Below are 21,033 nucleotides of genomic sequence, written 5' to 3' on the forward strand. Positions count from 1 at the left end.
GCTGCAGTCACCATCTGCTGTGATTTTGGAGCCCCCCAAAATAAAGTCTGACACTGTTTCCACTGTTTCTCCATCTATTTGCCTTGAAGTGATGGGACTGGATGCCATGATCTTAGTTTTCTGAATGTTGAGCTTTAAGCCCACTTTTTCACTCTCCTCTTTCACTTTCATCAAGAGGCATTTTAGTTCTTCACTTTCTGCCATAAGGGTGGTGTCATCTGCATATCTGAGGTTATTGATATTTCTCCCAGCAACCTTGATTCTAGCTTGTGCTTCATCCAGCCCAGTGTTTCTCATGATGGACTCTGCATATAAGTTAAATAAGCAGGGTGACAATATGCAGCCTTGACGTACTCCTTTTCCTATTTGGAACCAGTCTGTTGTTCCATGTCCAGTTTTAACTGTTGCTTCCTGACCTGCATACAGGTTTCTCAAGAGGCAGGTCAGGTGGTCTGGTATTCCAATCTCCTTAAAAATTTTCCACAGTTTATTGTGATCCACACAGTCAAAGGCTTTGGCATAGTCAATAAAGGAGAAGTAGATGTTTTTCTGGAACTCTCTTGCTTTTTCGATGATCCAGCAATTTGTTGGCCATTTAATCTCTGGTTCCTCTGCCTTTTCTAAAACCAGCTTGAACATCTGGAAGTTCATGGTTCACGTATTGTTGAAGCCTGGCTTGGAGAATTTTGAGCATTACTTTTCTAGCGTGTGCTCTAGCGTGTGCTGCTGCTGCTGCTATGTCACTTCAGTCGTGTCCGACTCTGTGCGACCCCATAGACGGTAGCCCACCAGGCTCCCCCATCCCTGGGATTCTCCAGGCAAGAACACTGGAGTAGCTAGCGTGTGAGATGAGTGCAATTGTGCGATAGTTTGAACATTCTTTGGCATTGCCTTTCTTTGGGATTGGAATGAAAACTGACCTTTTCCAGTCCTGTGGCCACTGCCGAGTTTTCCAAATTTGCTGGCATATTGAGTGCAGCACTTTCACAGCATCATCTTTTAGGATTTGAATTAGCATAACAGGAATTCCATCACCTCCACGAGCTTTGTTCGTAATGATGCTTCCTAAGGCCCACTAACTTCACATATCATACAAGTGGAGAAAATGTAAGGATTATACTCTGAATTACTACAAAAATGATTTATACCACCTCGCTGCGCAAAGTCAACCCTGATTAACTGTTTTAGATGCTGTTTGCCTTCAATTTTGTAAAATATGAGGAAACAACAAAACGACCAGATGAAAAATTCTGAATATATGTTGTGTTTCCATCAAAAGTAAATTACAAACAATAACTGATCATCTGAGAAAGCCAGTACAGGTTAATGTAAAAAAAAATGGTGTGATGGCAGTAATGGTCTTGATTCCATTTAGTAGTTGGGTGACCCTGCCCAAGCTGTATAATATCACTGAGACTAGTTCCTCACAATGCCTGGATGGAGGATGGTACAAAAACATTTAGTGTAATCAAGTTTCTGTAAAGCATTAGTATGGTCTCTAGCATATAGCAGATATGCTAATAAGTGGTATATAGAAACATTAAATTTTAAACATTTCCTTTAGTTACCTACATATAATTTCCTGTCATCCCAATTCTAAATTATTTGTCATTTAGCTAAGTTCAATAATTTCAGACAATTTTTATTTGATTTCTTTGCAAGTTAAGAAAGATAAGAATTAAATTGCTTGTGGTAATGAAATGTAGAGTTTAAGAATAGGGGCTTTGGAGCTTCAGAGCTTAGCTCTAGTCCAGCTCAATCATTTCGTAGCTGCTGACCTTTAGTCAAGTTACTTAATGTCTTGGATTCTCACTTTCCTTACCTACGATAAAATATCTGCCTCATACAGACCCACAGATACAGGGAACAACTCAGTGGTCACCAGCTCGGTGAGAGAAGGACAGGAGGACAATATAGGGGTAGGAGATTAAGAAGTACAAAATATCATGTATCATATCAGACATTCCAGGATGTCTGGCTTTAGGTGAGTGATCACACCATTGTGATTATCTGGGTCGTGAAGATCTTTTTTGTACAGTTCTTCTGTGTATTCTTGCCACCTCTCTTTAATATCTTCTGCTTCTGTTAGGTCCATACCATTTCTGTCCTTTATTGAGCCCATCTTTGCATGAATTGTTCCTTTAGTATCTAATTTTCTTGAAGAGATCTCTAGTCTTTCCCATTCTATTGTGTTCCTCTATTTCTTTGCACTGATAACTCAGGAAAGCTTTCTTATCTCTCCTTGCTATTCTTTGGAACTCTGCATTCAAATGGGTAACTAAAGGAAATGTTTAAAATTTAATGTTTCTATATACCACTTATTAGCATATCTGCTATATGCTAGAGACCATACTAATGCTTTACAGAAACTTGATTACACCAAATGTTTTTGTACCATCCTCCATCCAGGCATTGTGAGGAACTAGTCTCAGCGATATTATACAGCTTGGGCAGGGTCACCCAACTACTAAATGGAATCAAGACCATTACTGCCATCACACCATTTTTTTTTACATTAACCTGTACTGGCTTTCTCAGATGATCAGTTATTGTTTGTAATTTACTCTTGATGGAAACACACATATATTCAGAATTTTTCATCTGGTCGTTTTGTTGTTTCCTCATATTTTACAAAATTGAAGGCAAACAGCATCTAAAACAGTTAATCAGGGTTGACTTTGCGCAGCGAGGTGGTATAAATCATTTTTGTAGTAATTCAGAGTATAATCCTTATATTTTCTCCACTTGTTTCTTTCAAGGTGAAATCCATACCTTTGGATGGCCCTTTAAAATGTAATAAATGTAAAAGCTAAGATTTGAAATTATCCATTCTGACTTGGTAGACTTTGCACACGTTTTACAGTAAAACTGTTACCGTTTTGCTTCCTATAGAATATGCTGATATAGGGTGCTAACTACTTACAAGAAACGAGGATTTTCAGAGCCTTTTCCTTTCCTAAAGAAAAATGCATTTGGGTGTGTGCTTAGTCACTGCTCTGCTTGTGTCAGTGTGAGATTCAGATTTTCCTGCTTTGAGTAGATGTAAAAATTTAATATGGTGCCTTATTTTTTGTAGTTGTCACTTTCAGTAGTTCTTATATATTATTATAGTATAAAACAATGTGTATGTGTATATGACATACAGATGGCAATGTCCTGATAATGGAAGTGGTGTGTTTCTCCCGACTTGTTGTCATGGGTACCAAGCATCCAAGTGGTGTGATAAAGAGTGATCAAGTCTTCCTCTTTCACCAGGTGATCAGACTTTGAGAATTTGGGATGTGAAGACAACAGGAGTCAGAATTGTGGTTCCAGCACATCAGGCAGAAATTTTGAGCTGTGACTGGTGTAAATACAATGAGGTACCCTATCTGGTTCTATCCTGAGCTACTGAGCCCTTCCTAATGTTGAAATGTTCTAGATTTTATCTTTGTTTATGTGGACTTGGACAGTGTTTACGGGCCATTAAGTTAGATTCAGTCCCTTTCATTTCTAATTGATGATTGTGAGTGACCTGCATTAGCATTAATTGGATTTAAGTGCACATAAAACAGGCTGAATAAGAAACAGAAATTCTCAAAAGTTCAATAGTGCAGCCTTACTTGTTTGTTTGGAAAACTGCTTTACAATTTATGTAAGTTTTTTACTTTAATGCTCTTAACCCTGCCAATTTGTATCATCTTTTGTCTTCATTTCTTGTGCACTTTGCTGGTGAGGCTGCTGAACTATTTGTAACTTGATTTTTAATTTGACAGTCCATCGGTTTTAGGAATTTTGTGTTTCATTTTCCCTTACAAGCCTAACCAAGCTTCATGTTTCTGGAAGATAGCACTGTCCATTTGCAACTTTTTGCAACCTTCAGCTAACCATATGGACATATGAATTAGAAATAGAAATGGATTAAATATGTGTTGATATGCCATTTAAATATATTTATCTACCTGAAGTGGTCTGTTGACTGTGACAGTTAAGTATAACATATACTTTTTTCCCCCCAATTTTAGTCAATGAAAATTAAGGGAACATTGTATTGGCTGAGTTCTTTAATTAGAAAGAATGAAAAAATTAAAAGAAGATATAGAACATATTCAAAATAATGCTTGATTTTAATAACATTTTCAGTGCTGATGACTACAGTTCAAATCTCATGCATGAATTTTCCAAATAAGAAAATGAAATTGTGGACTATATGTTATAGTTTTGGGAATTCTAAAAAAGATGCTGATATACACTTGAGAGTACTTTAGAATTTTTTTTAAAAAAATCACTGAAGCTTTTTTAAAATGAGCTTATATTGAAGTCCAAAATGTTCAGACAACGGATTACTGCCCTGGTCGAATTGGAATGGAGCTGAGTGTGGACCCAGCTCTCAGCCTATTCAGCCGTGAACTCTGGGTTCACCTAGGGTTTTAGATAGGAGACTACCCACTATTTGCATAAATTCTCAGATAGAGTTAGTTATTACATTAAGACATGGTCCATGAGAGTTAGGAGCAATGATTGATTTAGAATTAGGAAAACAACATTTAATTTATACCTTTGCCCTTTCAAATATTTGTGAATTAGCAGTCTCTTGCCTTTTAACGCCTGGTAGAAACCTCAGAGGATGCTGAAGAGACAGGTGGGCTCTTTCGTCAGGTGTAATTTTTAATAACTTGTGTGCTTATTAATATCCCTAAAAGTAGATGTGAGAAGCTATAATGTTGTTTGAGACTATGCCTTTTTCTGTTGGGTACTGTGTTCCTTCATATACCTAAGGCATATTGAGTTCCTTTTCTTTCAAGTCATACTAAGTTTTGCTTTTGATGTATATTTTAACTCCTTTCTATGATGTTATGTAACTTTCCAAGAATGACTCCTGGGTTCAGATTAAATAAGTACCAAAAAATAGATACTATTTCCAGTAGGAAAGTTTGGCTATTGCTTAACTGTAAAGAGTCACACTTAACCTTGCTTTAAATTGTTTTCAGAATTTGGTGGTGACAGGGGCGGTTGATTGTAGTGTGAGAGGCTGGGACTTGAGGAATGTACGACAACCTGTGTTTGAACTTCTCGGTCACACTTATGCTATTAGGAGAGTGAAAGTAAGTTTTTATCTTTTCTTTTCCTACACAAAACAAAAAGATAAATACAGTCAATGAAGTACATTTAAAAGGTGTTTAAGGGATGGGGTGATTGATTCGTTTTTTTTTCACGTTTTGTTACCCAGTGAATGGTAGTAAACATTGAAAGCTAAAATTAGGTAAAATACTGGAATGATTATTGAGTGACTTATAATAATATGGTCAGGTGGTACTCAGGAGTGAATAAAAATGTTTTTCTCATTCTGTCATCCCCATGCTACTATTTCTTTTAAAACTTTATAACTATAGTAATTTAGTTTTATTATTATAATCTTTATAATTTTCCATTCAGTGGAAAAGTTTATTTTGTTGAAACTTGTATAGAGAGGTGGTTAATTCTTTCTTTTCCCTAGCATGATTATATATATGAATGTTCACAAATGTTATAGAGTATAGGAAAATTTCCACTTTGTAAATAGTAGAGAAAACTTTTTTCTTCTATTTCTCCTGAATTTGTCAGGTTATAAAGTGACTAACATTAGTTTCCCAGCTTTTTTTTTTTTTTGGAGTGTTGGGTCTTTGTTACTCCACAAGGGCATCTCATTGTGGTGGCTTCCCTTCTTAGGGACCAATGGGCTCTAGAGCGCAGGGTCAGTAGTTGTGGTGCCTGGGCTTCATTGCATGTGGGAGCCTCCTGGACCAGGGGTCAAACATATGTCTCCTGTGTTGGCAGGTGGATTCTTAACCACTAAACCACCAGGGAAGTCCTTCCCAGCTTTTATTTAGTTAAATTTTGCTAAGTCACTGTGGAAAACATCTTATTAAGGGACATCTCCCAGTTTCATTTTTGATTTTTTACATTACAGATGAGTACCTTTTTGATCTTTTAATTAAGATAATTATGTTATTCCTATTTAAAAAATTCTAAATTGTAGTTAATATTTAAAATTTTTCTGGTTATAGCTCAAAATATGAGAGCCAGTGCCCAGATTTTTTTTAAATGGCACACAAGATTTGGTAGTTAAAAAATATTTTCTATATATATTTCATAGTGCTTCTGAGAATGAAATAGGGTGAAATAGTGAAAGTGTTTTGCAAACTGTGAAGAACATTCAAATGTAAGTATATATGTGTATATAAACATTAAAGTACTGGTAAGAAAAATGCTGAAGAAATAAAATTACAGTGGACAGCCAGTTAAAAGATGTATGTTAATACTTGTATATTACTTATCTAAAATTTGCAGTTTTTGACCTTGATATCATTTTGATTAGATGTGATATACAAATAGCATAAAAGTTATTTAAAAACTTTTAACATTTAAATGTTTGATGCTTGTGCTAATAGCAGTCATAAAATGTATTCACAAGATTGGTAAATTATATAATTATATGTATAAATCATCACACACTTTTGTCTTTTAGATTTGTAGAAGTTAATTTTGGATAGCCAATATGAAATTGAGCTTAATTTTTCCAGAATAGCAACATTTAGGGAATATTTAATTCTAAATAAGATTTTAAAAGCTTGAGAAATGACTTTTTTTGAAGAATGTAAAAATAACCATTTTCCCTGTAGGTGGATACTTAAAAGACTAAAAGATTTTTGCCTTAAATTAAAGCATAATAAGGTTTGGAAAAGCATACTTAAAAAAAAATTTTATTGGAGTATAGTTGAGTTACAATGTTGTGTTAGTTTCACATGTACAGCAAAGTGCATCAGTTATACATATATCCATTCTTTTTTTAGATTCTCTTCCCATATATGCCATTACAGAGTGCTGAGTAGAGTTCTCTGTGCTATATAGTAGGTCCTTATTAGTTATCTATTTGACATATAGTAGTGTCTGTATTTCTGAGTGTCCTGTCTAGACTTTGTAATAATGTTCATGGGAATGATCTTATGAAGTACCATGTTATAATTACAGTTAACCTCAAAAAAGGATTTTTTTGTTTTCTTTTGTAGTTTTCACCATTTCATGCTTCTGTGCTGGCCTCTTGCTCCTATGATTTTACTGTAAGGTACAGTGGTTTTTGATATGTTTCATTGTAAAATACCAAGTACCATTTGCATGTTTATAACTTTTATGAAGGATAATATGTTTATTTTGCTAATATAAAAATAATCTGAGCTGGACACATGAGAATATTTTCTACTGGGATTAATATTATATTTTCCTGTTTTTATGATCTAGTCACATGGATGAGTGAATTCTTTATTATTTAAAGATTTGCTTCATCCTTCTGTTTAAGTCTTTTTTCCTGACTGTTGTTCCTAAAGTAATATCTTCCTATGCCATAGATTGACTAGCTAGTAACTTTTTAAATTTAGATTTCAAAAGTTGTGAAATCTCATTTGCTCAGGTCTAATTATATGAATCTTATGGCTAAAATTGATATAAAAAAATCAACATGAGTGTATGTATGTTTGTGGATGACTGTATGTATGTGTGTATACATGTGTATCTATGTATGAATATGTATATGTGTGTCTCCAATCATAGCCCCAGTTCTGATCCCACACCACACAGGGTTCATTCTACTTTTTCTCCTTTTCCAGATTTATAACTCCTGATTTTTATTATTTACAACATTTTTACTTGCTATTCTAGAATTCTAGGAAAGTAGTTTGGAAATCACTTTGTATCAGTTCATAAAGATCTTTTTCATTCTGCGTAATAACTCCTTTAGGTACATATACTATAGTTTATTCAGTTATTATCCTATATATGGTTATTTAGCTTGTTTCAAGTATTTTCTAAATAACAGTGCCACAATGAATAATAATCTTGTATGTGCGTATGTTCACATCACTAGAAAATCAGCTTCATAATATATTCCCAGAAGTGGGATTCCTAAATTAAAAGGTAACGATATAAATATAGATCTCCGTTTTGTTATATGTATTTTTGTTATATATTCCTACCCATGAGGAATATTCCAGTTTCCATTCCAAGCAATAGTGTTTGAGAGTGCCTGTTTCTCTATCATCTAAGGATCATTGATTCTTTAGGGGTTTCCAAGTTCATGACCATAACATCTATAAATATAGTTTTATATCTTCAAGTTCTGATGCCCCTAATTGATTTATCTGATTGCATTGACAGATACCTCTATTACAATGTTAAGTAGTGTTATAGTGAAGTGAAATTCAGACTTGAATTGAAGAAAGTAGGAAAAACCACTAGACCATTCAGGTATGACCTAAGTCAAAACCCTTATGATTATACAGTGGAAGTGACAAATAGATTCAAGGGATTAGATCTGATAGAGTGCCTGAAGAACTATGGACGAAGGTTGATGACATTGTATAGGAGGCAGGGATCAAGGCTATCCTCAAGGAAAAGAAATGCAAAAAGGCAAAATGTTGTCTGAGGCGGCCTTACAAATAGCTGTGAATAGAAGAGAGGTGAAAGGCAAAGGAGAAAAGGAAAGATATACCCATTTGAATGCAGAGTTCCAAAGAACAGCAAGGAGAGATAAGAAAGCCTTCCTCAGCGATCAGTGCAAAAAAATAGAGGAAAATAGTAGAATGGCAAAGACTAGAGATCTCTTAAAGATAATTAGAGATACCAAAGGAACATTTCATGCAAAGAAGGGCTCAATAAAGGACAGAAATGGTATGGACCTAACAGAAGCAGAAGATATTAAGAAGAGGTGGCAAAAATACACTGAAGATCTGTACAAAAAAGATCTTCACAACCCAGATAATCACGGTGGTGTGATAATTCACCTAGAGCCAGACATCCTAGAATGTGAAGTCAAGTGGGCCTTAGGAAGCATCACTACAAACAAAGCTAGTGGAGGTGATGGAATTCCAGTTGTGCTAATTCAAATCCTAAAAGATGATGCTGTGAAAGTGCTACACTCAATATGCCAGCAAATTTGGAAAACTCAGCAGTGGCCACAGGACTGGAAAAGGTCAGTTTTCATTCCAATCCCAAAGAAAGGCAATGCCAAAGAATGCTCAAACTACCACACAATTGCACTCATCTCACACGCTAGCAAAGTAATGCTCAAAATTCTCTAAGCCAGGCTACAGCAATACGTGAACCGTGAACTTCCAGATGTTCAAGCTGGATTTAGAAAAGGCAGAAGAACCAGAGATCAAATTGCCAACATCCGTTGGATCATCGAAAAAGCAAGAGAGTTTCCAGAAAAACATCTACTTCTGCTTTATTAACTATGCCACAGCCTTTGACTGTGTGGATCACAACAAACTGTGGAAAATTCTTAAAGAGATGGGAATACCAGACCACCTGACCTGCCTCTTGAGAAATCTGTATGCAGGTCAGGAAGCAACAGTTAGAACTGGACATGGAACAAAAGACTGGTTCCAGATAGGAAAAGGAGTACATCAAGGCTGTATATTGTCACCCTGCTTATTTAACTTGTATACAGAGTACATCATGAGAAACACTGGGCTGGAGGAAGCACTAGCTGGAATAAAGATTGCTGGGAGAAATATCAATAACCTCAGATATGCAGATGACACCACCCTTATGGCAGAAAGTGAAGAAGAACTAAAGAGCCTCTTGATGAAAGTTAAAGAGGAGAGTGAAAAAGTTGGCTTAAGACTCAACATTCAGAAAACCAAGATCATGGCATCTGGTCCTATCACTTCATGGCAAATAGATGGGGGAACAATGGAAACAGTGGCTGACTTTATTTTTTTGAGCTCCAAAATCACTGCAGATGTTAACTGCAGCCATGAAATTGAAAGATGCTTGCTCCTTAGAAGAAAAGTTATAACCAACCTAGACAATATATTAAAAAGCAGAGCCATTACTTTCCCAACAAAGGTCCATCTAGTCAAAGCTATGGTTTTTCCAATAGTCATGTATGGATGTGAGAATTGGACTATAAGGAAAGCTGAGTGCTGAAGAATTGATGCTTTTGAACTGTGGTATTGGAGAAGACTCTTGAGAGTCCCTTAGACTGCAAGGAGATCCAACAGATCCATCCTAAAGGAAATCAGTCCTGAATATTCTTTTAAAGGACTGATGCTGAAGCTGAAACTCCAATACTTTGGCCACCTGATGCAAAGAACTGACTCATTGGAAAAGACCCTGATGCTGAGAAAGATTGAAGGCAAGAGGAGAAGGGGTCGACAGAGGATGAGATGGTTGGATGGCATCACCAACTCAATGGACATGAGTTTGGGTAAACTCCAGGAGTTGGTGATGGACAGGGAGGCCTGGCATGCTGCCATCCATGGGGTCACAAAGAGTTGGACACGACTGAGCGACTGAAGTGAACTGAAGTGAAAGTGAAAGTTGTTCAGTCATGTCTGACTCTTTGCCACCCCATGGACTATATAGTCCATGGAATTGTCCAAGCTGGAATACTGGAGTGGGTAGCCGTTCCCTTCTCCAGGAGATCTTCCCAACCCAGGTCTCCCACATTGTGGGTGGATTCTTTACCAGCTGAGCCACAAGGGAATCCCAAGAATACTGAAGTGGGTAGCCTATCCCTTCTCCAGCAGATCTTCCCCACCCAGGAATTGAATCTGGGTCTCCTGCATTGCAGGTGGATTCTTTACCAACTGAACTATCGGAGAAGACAAGTGTTACAGAGAATGTCTTAATTCATGTGTTTAGTAAAAATGCCTCTAATGTTTCCCTGTTTAAAGAAGGATGCTGACTTTAAAACAAATTGTATATATATACATCATGCTAAGAAAGTATTCATCAACTCTTGTTTTGTTGAGTGTTTTTTTTAGAATCAGGAATGGGTCTTAAGATTTGTTGAAGGCTTTTTCAGCATCTATGGAAATGATCATGACTTCTCTTTTTTAGCTATTCATATGATGTGTTTTATTAATGGATCAAACCAGCCTTGCATTCTTAGACTAAATCTCTCCTGTTCTTTGTATATCATTATCTTACACATAGAACAAGATATTGTGTTGGATTTTGTCTGCTAATATTTTATTTAGAGCTTTTACATCAATATTCAGAGGTGATTTTGGCCTATATGTGTCTCTAATCATATGCGTATCTCTAATCATACCCCTAATTCTGGACCCACACCACACAGGGTTTATGTAGGGTTTTTTTTTTTTCCTGTTTTCTTTTTTAAAATTTTTGTGTATCAATGTTTAGATTGCTTCATAAAAAAGAATTAAGTTTTTCTACATTTTTTAAGCTTCTGAACAATTTTTGCAGGATAGAGGGTATTTGGTTTTTGCAGCTTTGATAGACTTTCCCTGTGAAACCATCTGGGCATAGGTCTTTTTGTGGAGTACTTCTTGATAACTTTATTTCTTCTATGAGAATTTTTCTGTTTAAATTTTATGTCTCTAATGTGATCAGTTTAGGAAATTATCCTCTGCTTATGGATTTTCACATTTATTTATACAGATGTCTATAGTGTCATGACTTTTTCATTTCTTCTGGTTCAGTGGTATTTCACTCCTATTATTTTTTATTTTGTATATTTGAGATTTCTACTTTAACTTATCCAATGGTATGTTTATTTTGTTTTTTTTTCTTAAGCATACAAAATTTTGATTTGTTAATGAGAACTAATGTTTTTCTCTTCAGTACCTCATTAATTATTGCCTTCATTTCCTTCTTGGTACTTTCTTTTGGCTTACTTTGTTCTTTTTCCACCTTTTGAACTGGGAATTTACTTATTTTATTCTTTCATCTTGTTAATAAAGTGTTTAAGGCTATGAATTTTCTTCTAGTTTTTATTTCATTTGTAACTCATGAATTCTGATAGATAATATTTTCATTATTGTTAAAAAATATGTAACTTCTATTTGTGTTTCATGTTTCTTCCAAGAGTTGTTTAGAAAGAAGTTATTTAATTTCCATATGAAAATACTTTTTAGTTTTTGAAAATTTGTTAGTTATTTCTAGTTTTATTGCATTGTGATGAGAGAATACTATTTTTTAGTCATTCTGTTTTATGGGGGAGAATAATAAAAGGTCAATTTTTTGAATGTTACATATGCAGTTGAGAAGAAGGTATATTCTCTGCTTTCACTTTGTAAAGTTAAATATATAACTATGCATATGTGCGTGCTAAGTTGCTTCAGTTGTGTCCAACTCTTTGCGACCTTAAGGACTGTAGCCCACCAGGCCTCTCTGTCCATGGGATTTTCTGGGCGAGAATACTGGAGTGGATTGCCATGCCCTCCTCCAGGGGATCTTCCTGACCCAGGGATTGATCCCAGGTCTCTTATATCTCCTGCATTGGCAAGCAGGTTCTTTACCACTAGTGCCACCTTACAACCATAAGCTCTACTAAGTAATTATGTTATTTGAATCATCTGTAGCCTTTCTTATTCTTAGTTCACTTAATTTGTTTTGTACCAAGAGTGGAATATTAAAAAGTCCTATTATCAGTGGGACTCTATCTATGTCTCCCTGAATCTCTTCTAGTTTTGACTTCATAAAGGCATATGCTGTATTATTTGGTGCATAGATGTTTATAATACACGTTTAGTGAACTGAAACTTTTAAACATAAATGAGAGTCTAACTCTGACACAGTTAATTGCTTTTAGTTTTAATTATACTTTATCTCTTATTGATATAGCTCCTGCTTTCATGTTGTTTCCATCTTCCAGATACCTTTTTCCATACTTTTAGTTTTTTTGATCCATGTTGATTTTGGTATGTCTCTTGTATAGAGCATATATTTCGGTTTTGCTCGGTGAACTAAATAAAAAATCTTTTTATTGTAATATGCAAGTTTAGTTTGTTGCTTACTCATGTCCGACTCTTTGTGACCCCATGGACTGTAGCCTGCCAGGCTCCTCTGTCCATGGTATTTTCCAGGCAAGAATACTGGAGTGGGTTGCCATTTCCTTCTCCAGGAGATTTTCCTCACTCAGGGATCAAACTTGGGTTTCCTGCATTGTGGGCAGATTCTTCACCAACTGATCCACCAGGGAAGCTTTAACTTATTCATATTTCTTGATAAAAATATGTTTGATAGCAAGTCTGTTGTGTTTTCTTATGATTATTATGTCTTATGTTCTGTTTATTGTTCCTGTATGTGATATAGTTTATGTTATATTTTGATTTTCTGCTTTTATTTAAAAAATTATATTTAGGTAAGTTTTTTTTTTGCTTTGTTTTAGTGGTTGCCTTTGGTCTTATAAGTTTTGTAATGCTTTTATTCCCTTTATTTTATTTAAATTTAAAGAAAAAAGAAACCCAAAACAGTTCACTCAATTCTCATATCTACTGCCTCTGGCAACCACCAATCTCTGTTCTCTGTGTCTGTAAGCTTTGTTTTTGTTTTTGTTCATCTATATTGTTGCATTTGGCACGATTTCATTCTTCTCTTATGGCTGAATAATATTCCATTGTATTCATATGCCACAATTTCTTTATCCATTCATCTGTTGATGGACACTTTGGTTGTTTCCATATTTTGACTATTGTAAATAGCACTGCAAGGAACATGGGGATACATATATCTTTTCATGTTAATGTTTTTGTTTCTTTCAGATAAAAATCCAGAAGTAAAGTTGTTCAATCATATGGTATTCTATTTTAAAATTTTTGAGGAGCCTCTCGACTGTTTTCCATAGTGGCCACACCAATTTGCATTCCCACCAGTGGTGCACTATGGTTCCCATCCTTGCCAATACTTGCAACAGTAAGCTCATCAGATCTTGTTCAACAGATTTATAGAACTTTATTTTCAGCCCTACCTCTTCTCTGGGTATTCAGTGGATGGGGCTGAAAATTCCAGCCCTTTAGTCACATGAGACTATATAAGGACTCCATCTTAAGTCATCTTATTAGCATAATCTCAGGTATGCTCCAAAGAGAGTCCTTATAAATAACAAATATATTACTTTATTCGGGCTTCCCTGGTGGCTCAGAGGTTAAAGTGTCTGCCCGCAATGCGGAAGACCTGGGTTTGATCCCTGGGTCGGGAAGATCCGCTGGAGAAGGAAATGGCAACCCATTCAGTACTTTTGCCTGGAAAATGCCATGGACGGAGGAGCCTGGTAGGCTACAGTCAATGGGATCGCAAAGAGTTGTACACGACTGAGCAACTTCACTTCTTCCTTTATTCAAGTACTTCCAGGGGTTTTAGGAGCTCTGTGCCAGGAATTGCAGGTAAAGATCAAATATAATTCTTATTATGTTATACTGATCTTGGTCAAGTTTTTTTTCTTTGTGTCTCCAAATGCTTGTTTGGAGATATTAATTCCATTTAGAATGTTACATTACAGTTTTGTTACACTTTGCTATTTATTTTTTTGAGGTGATCTTTTCTCAGGTGAATTGTTTGAGTTTATGACATCCTTTTTTTTTAAATTTTTTTTTTACAATACAGTAAGACTTTATGTGTTTCTGCATATCTGGGTATAGGGTTGATGCTTTAGGACTGGTAGCTTTCTTTCCTTTTAGTCTTCTTTTTCCTTTAAACTATTAACTTCTTAAAATACCACCTTGTGTCCTGTGCACTTTAAAATCTGTACTCTTTTCTATGCTAAGCTTTTTCAGTATTTTCACTCATAGGATGGGCTTTCTCTTTGTGGTGGTAGCTTTAAATCAGTTTTTGACCTGATCCTAGCTCTTCTCTGTTCTATTCAGTTTTTCCTAAATTCCCCTTGTTGTTCAATAAAGCTTAGATCTAGAACATGGGAGAATGCACACTGAGATTCTTTTTTTATTCTTTTTACGTGTAATTACAAGTTGGGATTTGTTGAAGGCCTGAGTTTTATTTGTTCTTTTTGCTGTTCTGTATTGGTTTTTGTGAGGATACACTAAGAGGTTTGGATTTACATGGCCTCATTACTTCAACTACCCAACATTCCTTTCTCCTTTACTTCTGAGTCAGTATTTGATATGGCAGAAGCTGTGTAACTTTGTTTGTGTGGAATGTAATTCTAATAGAATAAATTACAACAATGTCTGCGGAGAAATTACATGCCCTAACTCATTTTTTTTGGACTGATCCAATACAAGCAGGCAGACACACTGGGAAATACAATCACACTAGGTCTTCCAGCTCTCAATTAAAAGGATACCATGACCAATTTTTTTATGTAATAGTCTATAAAATAGTATGGAGTGATTATAGAATTTTTAACATAGGAGCCAAAAAATGGCAACATGGTAGACAGGAGGAAAACCTATCAGTTGTTCACCACCCACCCTAAGCTCTTCCAGACTGCATCTATGGAGCTAGATCATTGGCTGGAGGTGAGGGCTGTATGTATGGATTTGAAGGCCATTAACTTAGATGGTTTAGTCCAGAAGAATGCATCAATCAAAGGGAGATAAGTTTAGAGAAAGAAGAGCAAGCCAAACAAACAATCTTCAGGAGGGAATTAATGTTGGAAGGAAGGAGGGAACAGGTTACCCAAAACAAGAGGAGACCTCGGATGTCAGAGAAATTGCAGGCGAGAATGTCAGCCACACGTTGGTGGCCAGTAACGTGAGATCCTCCAGGTAGGCTAAACAAGACAAAGAGTGAGCTTGGAATCTTCTCTCTTACATAGTGTCACTTGTGGGCTCAGAAGGGATTTCTGAATATAGAATCCAGTTCTTGGATTTCAGAATCTCTTCTGGAGTTTGAAGCTGATTGCCAAAGGCTTGACAACTGAAGTGGGGGCATTAATCTTTGGACATCTTAAATCCATTTCACTGACCTTTTCTAATTAAAGGGGAAAACCTAGTGACTACTTAATCTTGCTTTTCAGAATTGTCATTATGATCTTAATTTTACTGACCACTCCCTGTTTTATCTATATACTTAAGTATCCCTAAACACACAGCTGGGAGATGCCTCACTTTTGTTGATGTAGGTTTATCTCAGGAATATTTGTCAAGACTGGGCTTTTGAATGCAAACTGCAGTTCTCTAAAATCTTGTAGGTACCTAAATATGCTTAGAAATCATTGCAGTTTTGTGGCACAGAGTCTTAATATTCCCTCCACTTTTTGATTGAAATATAGTTGATTTATAATATTGTATTAGTTTCAGGTGTATTACATAGTGATTCACTACTTTTATAGATTGTTTTTCTCTCCACTTTTAAGACTTAGGCTTTACTTTTTTCCTGAATCCTGAGCAGGACTAGAGATTGGGGGATAGATGTTCAATGCTTCTGGGGAGAGAGAGATGGCTTAGGTCTTGGTTCTGTGACATACTGCAAGATCAAAAGCATCACCGATAAGCATTTGGCAAGATTGTGATCATAATTAGGTAATACGAGATCTTCAACCTAGTTGAAAAAGACTTCAAATAGGCAATTTTATCTATATAACTAGAGTTTAGGTTTCTTTACTATGAAAACGGAATGTCCTCACGAGCTTGCAAAGTGATAGAAGAACTGCATAAAAGGACATACTTGAAAATACTGTGCTAATTCTTTATCTTGGTTTCCAATCTTTATTTCTCTTAGGTCACCTCCCCTGCCCTATTCCCTGCACTTTCAGCAAACCACCTTATCTCTCTCTTTAAAAAAATAATTGTAGGGCTCAAACACAAATTATCTTAATTTTTTCTGTGCTGTGCTTGGTCTCTCAGTCTCTTAGTCTTTCCGACTCTTTGTGACCCCATGGACTGTAGCCCTCCAGGCTCTTCTGTCCATGGGGATTCTTCAGGCAAGAATTCTGGAGTGGATTGCCATGCCCTCCTCCAGGGGATCTTCCCAACCCAGGGATCGAACCCATGTCTCTCATGTCTCCTGCATTGGCAGGCGGATTCTTTACCATCTGAGCCACCAGGGAAGCCCCAATTTTCACTGCAAACCTGTAAATTTATCTAAATCTGTACCTATCCATTTCTCCTGTGCTAATCAGAACCTGTGCACATGAGTGGTTTTAATCCCATACACTTCTATGTCCTTCAGCACTTTTTTCCGTTAAATGCCTTCTTTCTGTTGTATCATCAGTCTGCAACTCTCTACTGACTTTCTCCTCAGCCTGTAACTTCTTCCTGTATCCTGTATTTTCCTTTAAGTTCTCTTTTCTTCTTAGCCAAGCTTTGTTGTTGTTTATAGTCGTTAAGTTGTGTCTGACTCTTTGCAACTCCATGGACTGTAGCCCTCCCGACTCCTCTGTCTATGGGATTTCCCAGGCAAAAATACTGGTGTTGCCATTTCTTTCTCCAGGGAATCTTCCCAACTCAGGGATTGAACCTGCGTCTCCTGCATTGGCAGGCAGATTTTTTTTTTTTTTACCATTGAGTCACCTGCAAAGCCCTAGCAAAGCTTTCGAGTCCCCTGAAGCCCCATTCACCAAGGCCATAAAAGCTCTGCAGTGCCAGGGTGCTCTGCTTGAAGGTCTTACTTACCCTATCTCATTTGAATCTATAAAATGGATCCACATCACTGATTCAACAGGGCTAATTATCTTGAAAGATTTTTATTCTTTGGCTTTTGAAGTCATCTTGCAATGAGTGGCTTACTTGTGATGGATTATGATTTCTTGGCAATCATGCTCACTTAGGAATTTTTGTGAAGTAAAAAAAAATCCAACTTAATTGTGTTTAAATGGAATGAAATGTTTAAATACAACACTTAACAATTAATAATGTTAAATTTATATGTACTTAATTAAAAATTGATTTTAATTGTCAGCTCTCAGACATTCTTGTAGATCCTTGAAAGCTTATAGTCCTACACAGGGTGATGTGTTCGTTTATGCCTAAGCCTAAAGCTGGCTTAGCCCCACTTCTTTACTGAAATTGCACTGGCAGAAGAATCAGTGACCTCAGTAATACCACATCCAGTCCACTTGTCAGCACTTGTCGTCCTGGACCTTGTTGCTGTATTTCGAATTGTTGATCAGGCTTTCCTTCTTAAAACTCCTTACTTTAGGGATTCCATGTTCTCCTTTTTTGTTTTTATTTTCTCATCCTCCCCAGCCCTTCCTTTCTGTACTTCATCATGGAATCTCTTTCTCTCCCCTTTAAACTTGGTAAACTCTGGCTCAGTATACTTTTACACATGCATTCTAGCTGATACTGCCACCCCACTTGTCTAGCTCTGACCTCTCTTGCCCAGCTCAGGCCCGCTTCTTCAGCTCTCTGCTAGATGCAGGCACCTGAGTGTCCACACAGGCATCTCATTCTTTATTTCTTCACTTCCTTCACTCTGCAAGGTTTGCATATTTCTCTACCTTATTTGTCTCAGTTATTGAGAACAGTAGCCCTGATCAGGTCTAAACCCTGTAGTTCTCTTTTTTTTCTATAAAATTGAGAAACATTTTCCCAATATGAAATGGAGTAAAAAAAAAAAAATTTAAACCCGGTTTCTTCACTGGCAGTATATAGAGACAAAATCATTTTTCTTCCAGAAATAGGATTTTAATTTTAACATATAATTTTAGAGGAACTGGCATCCCACCCCAGTATTCTTGCCTGGACAGAGGCACCTGGCAGGCTATAGTCCATAGGATCGCAAAGAGTCAGACCACGACTAAAGCAAGTTAGCATGCATGCATAGCTACTACTGTTCCATCTTCATACAAGATGTAACTGGAGGCTACTAATCATATATTCCAATATAGGGTTATCAAAGACTTTCTTATGCAAAGGAAAATGAATAGAAAAAGAAATCAAAATCATTTAAAAACTTTTAATTTTTGAATTTATGTAGATGTGTATGCACATTTGTAACTCTCAACACATGTTGAAAATATGACTTTTAATTGGACTAATTCATTGTTTGACTTTTGTCTCTCATTACTTGTGAGTGGTGACCACTCATTGGAAAGGTCAGGAAAGGTGCATTTTGGGTAGATTTTTACTCCATGTGGTATTAGTTAAATTTATCCTCTGAAGAATTTTCAATCTCATTGGATTGATAATATTTTTAGTGACAGAAAAATTATTTTAAAACAAACAAAAAAAAAGATTTGAGGCATAAGACGAACAGTCACCTGTTTAGTTTTTAGCACTGATAATTTTACAGATAGCACTGTAGATTCTGTGTGGCTAGTTTCTCTACCATAGACTCTTCAAATATACATTTTCATTTACTTGTCTATTTATATTTTGTTCAGTTTTTAAGCTTTTAAAACAGTTTATATGGTGGGCATTATATCAAAACTGATGCTATGGTGGATATTTTAGTTTTATAAAAATGCAAGTTCTATATTTTTATGTGGGTAGATTATCATATCTAACTGGGAAAAGTTTTAAGTCCTTTCTTTCCCTGTAGCATAGCTCATTATGTTTCATCAAATAAGTAATAAAGATCTAAAAAAGTCATGTATAACATAGATTTGAAATTATTTAGTATAGTTTAGGTTAAATAAAAACTTCAATCTTTTGGAAAAAGTATCAGAACTCCCTTCAGCTGATGGGCATATATTCTATAGAAATGCACATTGGTTCTTTCTAAACTTCACTCAGAACAGTACTTAATTTTAAAATATTTAATAGTGAATTATTTACATTCTTTTATGAATGTTATCATCATCAATGTTAGTGTGTTATCTTTCTTCTGATACACTCTGCATTAGGTTACTGCTTTTTCTGCCAAGCCACGTTTGCTGTACCAGCCACACATAAGTATGGTTTGAGTTCTAAATGCTAGTATTTGGTTTTATACCTATAGATCATTTCATAAACACAGGCAGAAATCAACAAAGTAGATATGCATGAATCCAAGCAAAAGTAAAAGCTACTATACTTACGTTTCTTTATTAGGAAGGATGTTTTGTCTTTTCCATGTATATAACAAATACTTCTCAGATAAAGATATAACTTTCATAAATTGATAAAGCTAAAATTATTAGTTTAGTCTCAAACAGTAACACTTTTCTGTTTCAGGATACTTTTATAAATATTCTTACTTTTAAAACATTTTAAAATCAGTGCACTTTGATAACAATAAACCAAACAGCAGGGGTTTTTTTAGACTTTTTTGGACTTAGATTCTTTTTGCAAGAAAAATTTGAAGTGAATTTTAATTCCAAAGTTTTCAAACTGTCCTTATCCACAGCTTATATGAAACTCTTTGCCCACACCAGCAATTTTAATGTTTCCAACTGAACTGTTAAGCTCCTTTTTGGATATAAAATGATACAGCTGTACTCTGCTTTTAAAATTTAGGCATATTTTACAGAATGGCTGTTATCTGCCACCTGTTGTAATAAACAGTTTGGACTGTCTTGCTGAGGAAATGATAAAAGCAAAGACTTAAAGAGAAATAGAAGCACACGAAGGAACCTGAAGCATGTCAGTTGTGTTGGCATAGTGGGAGATATGTAGTCACAAAAACAGATGTGGGGTAGTGAAAGATATATTTGAATAGACTAACTATACATTGAATAGACTGACTGTGGGTTGGCATGTTCCCAGATAATGTAGGAGTTAGGACCACAGACTATGGAGCCAGATTGCTCTTTACTCCTGTGTAAGCGTGAACATCTGTAAACTGGAGATAGTGATAGCACCTACTACGTTAAGATTGTTGTGAGGATTAGGTGAGTTGATACACACAAATGCTGGCACATAGCAGGCACTATATAAGTTTTTGCTACTATAGTCATTATTAGTATTGAATGGATGGTGACAGAAGAGTATCTGTATGGGGCTGAGGCCGATTCCAGGTCTAGTCTTCAAGGGTAAGGTAATAATCTTTGTTTTACGGCCACACAAACAGTCAGCCTCAACCTGGCCTTTGGTGGTCCTCTGCATCCTTGGAGTTCAGTTTCCAGTGAAACAGTGTGAAACTTGTCAATATGTTCTCTGGTACATAACTTTTAAATTCAGAGTTCTAGCCTTGAGTTCTAAATATATATATATATACAAGGTAATAGTATTTTTATAGTATTTTTTATCTGTGCTTCTCTTTTGTGTAGACCTGGTAATGACAGCATTTGAGTTTATTAACGATTTATTATTCAACATAGAACACAGTGAGGGCTGACCAGTGGTGTGGTGATAGATGTTTAACAACCAGCTCTGTTGGTGAGTGGGGGGAGCCTGATTTGTAGCGTTTGAAGTAGGAGTTCAGTAGAGTAAGTACTCCGCACGT

The 21,033-nt window shown here is 36.0% G+C and overlaps 1 protein-coding gene across 1 annotated transcript in view; it reads left to right on the forward strand.

Annotated features, from left to right (window-relative positions):
* The window catches only part of PEX7 (peroxisomal biogenesis factor 7), a 75,998-nt gene that overhangs the window by 26,867 nt on the left and 28,098 nt on the right, over window positions 1-21,033 (forward strand). Inside the window, exons 6-8 of the mRNA XM_081528864.1 lie at window positions 3,256-3,362; window positions 4,971-5,084; window positions 7,029-7,084. Coding sequence (XP_081384990.1) covers window positions 3,256-3,362; window positions 4,971-5,084; window positions 7,029-7,084 — 277 coding nt within the window. The remainder of the gene's footprint in view (window positions 1-3,255; window positions 3,363-4,970; window positions 5,085-7,028; window positions 7,085-21,033) is intronic.

Source organism: Giraffa tippelskirchi, chromosome 9 (genome assembly GCF_054371585.1).
Source record: "Giraffa tippelskirchi isolate mGirTip1 chromosome 9, T2T-mGirTip1v1.2.pri, whole genome shotgun sequence".
NCBI lineage: Eukaryota > Metazoa > Chordata > Mammalia > Artiodactyla > Giraffidae > Giraffa > Giraffa tippelskirchi.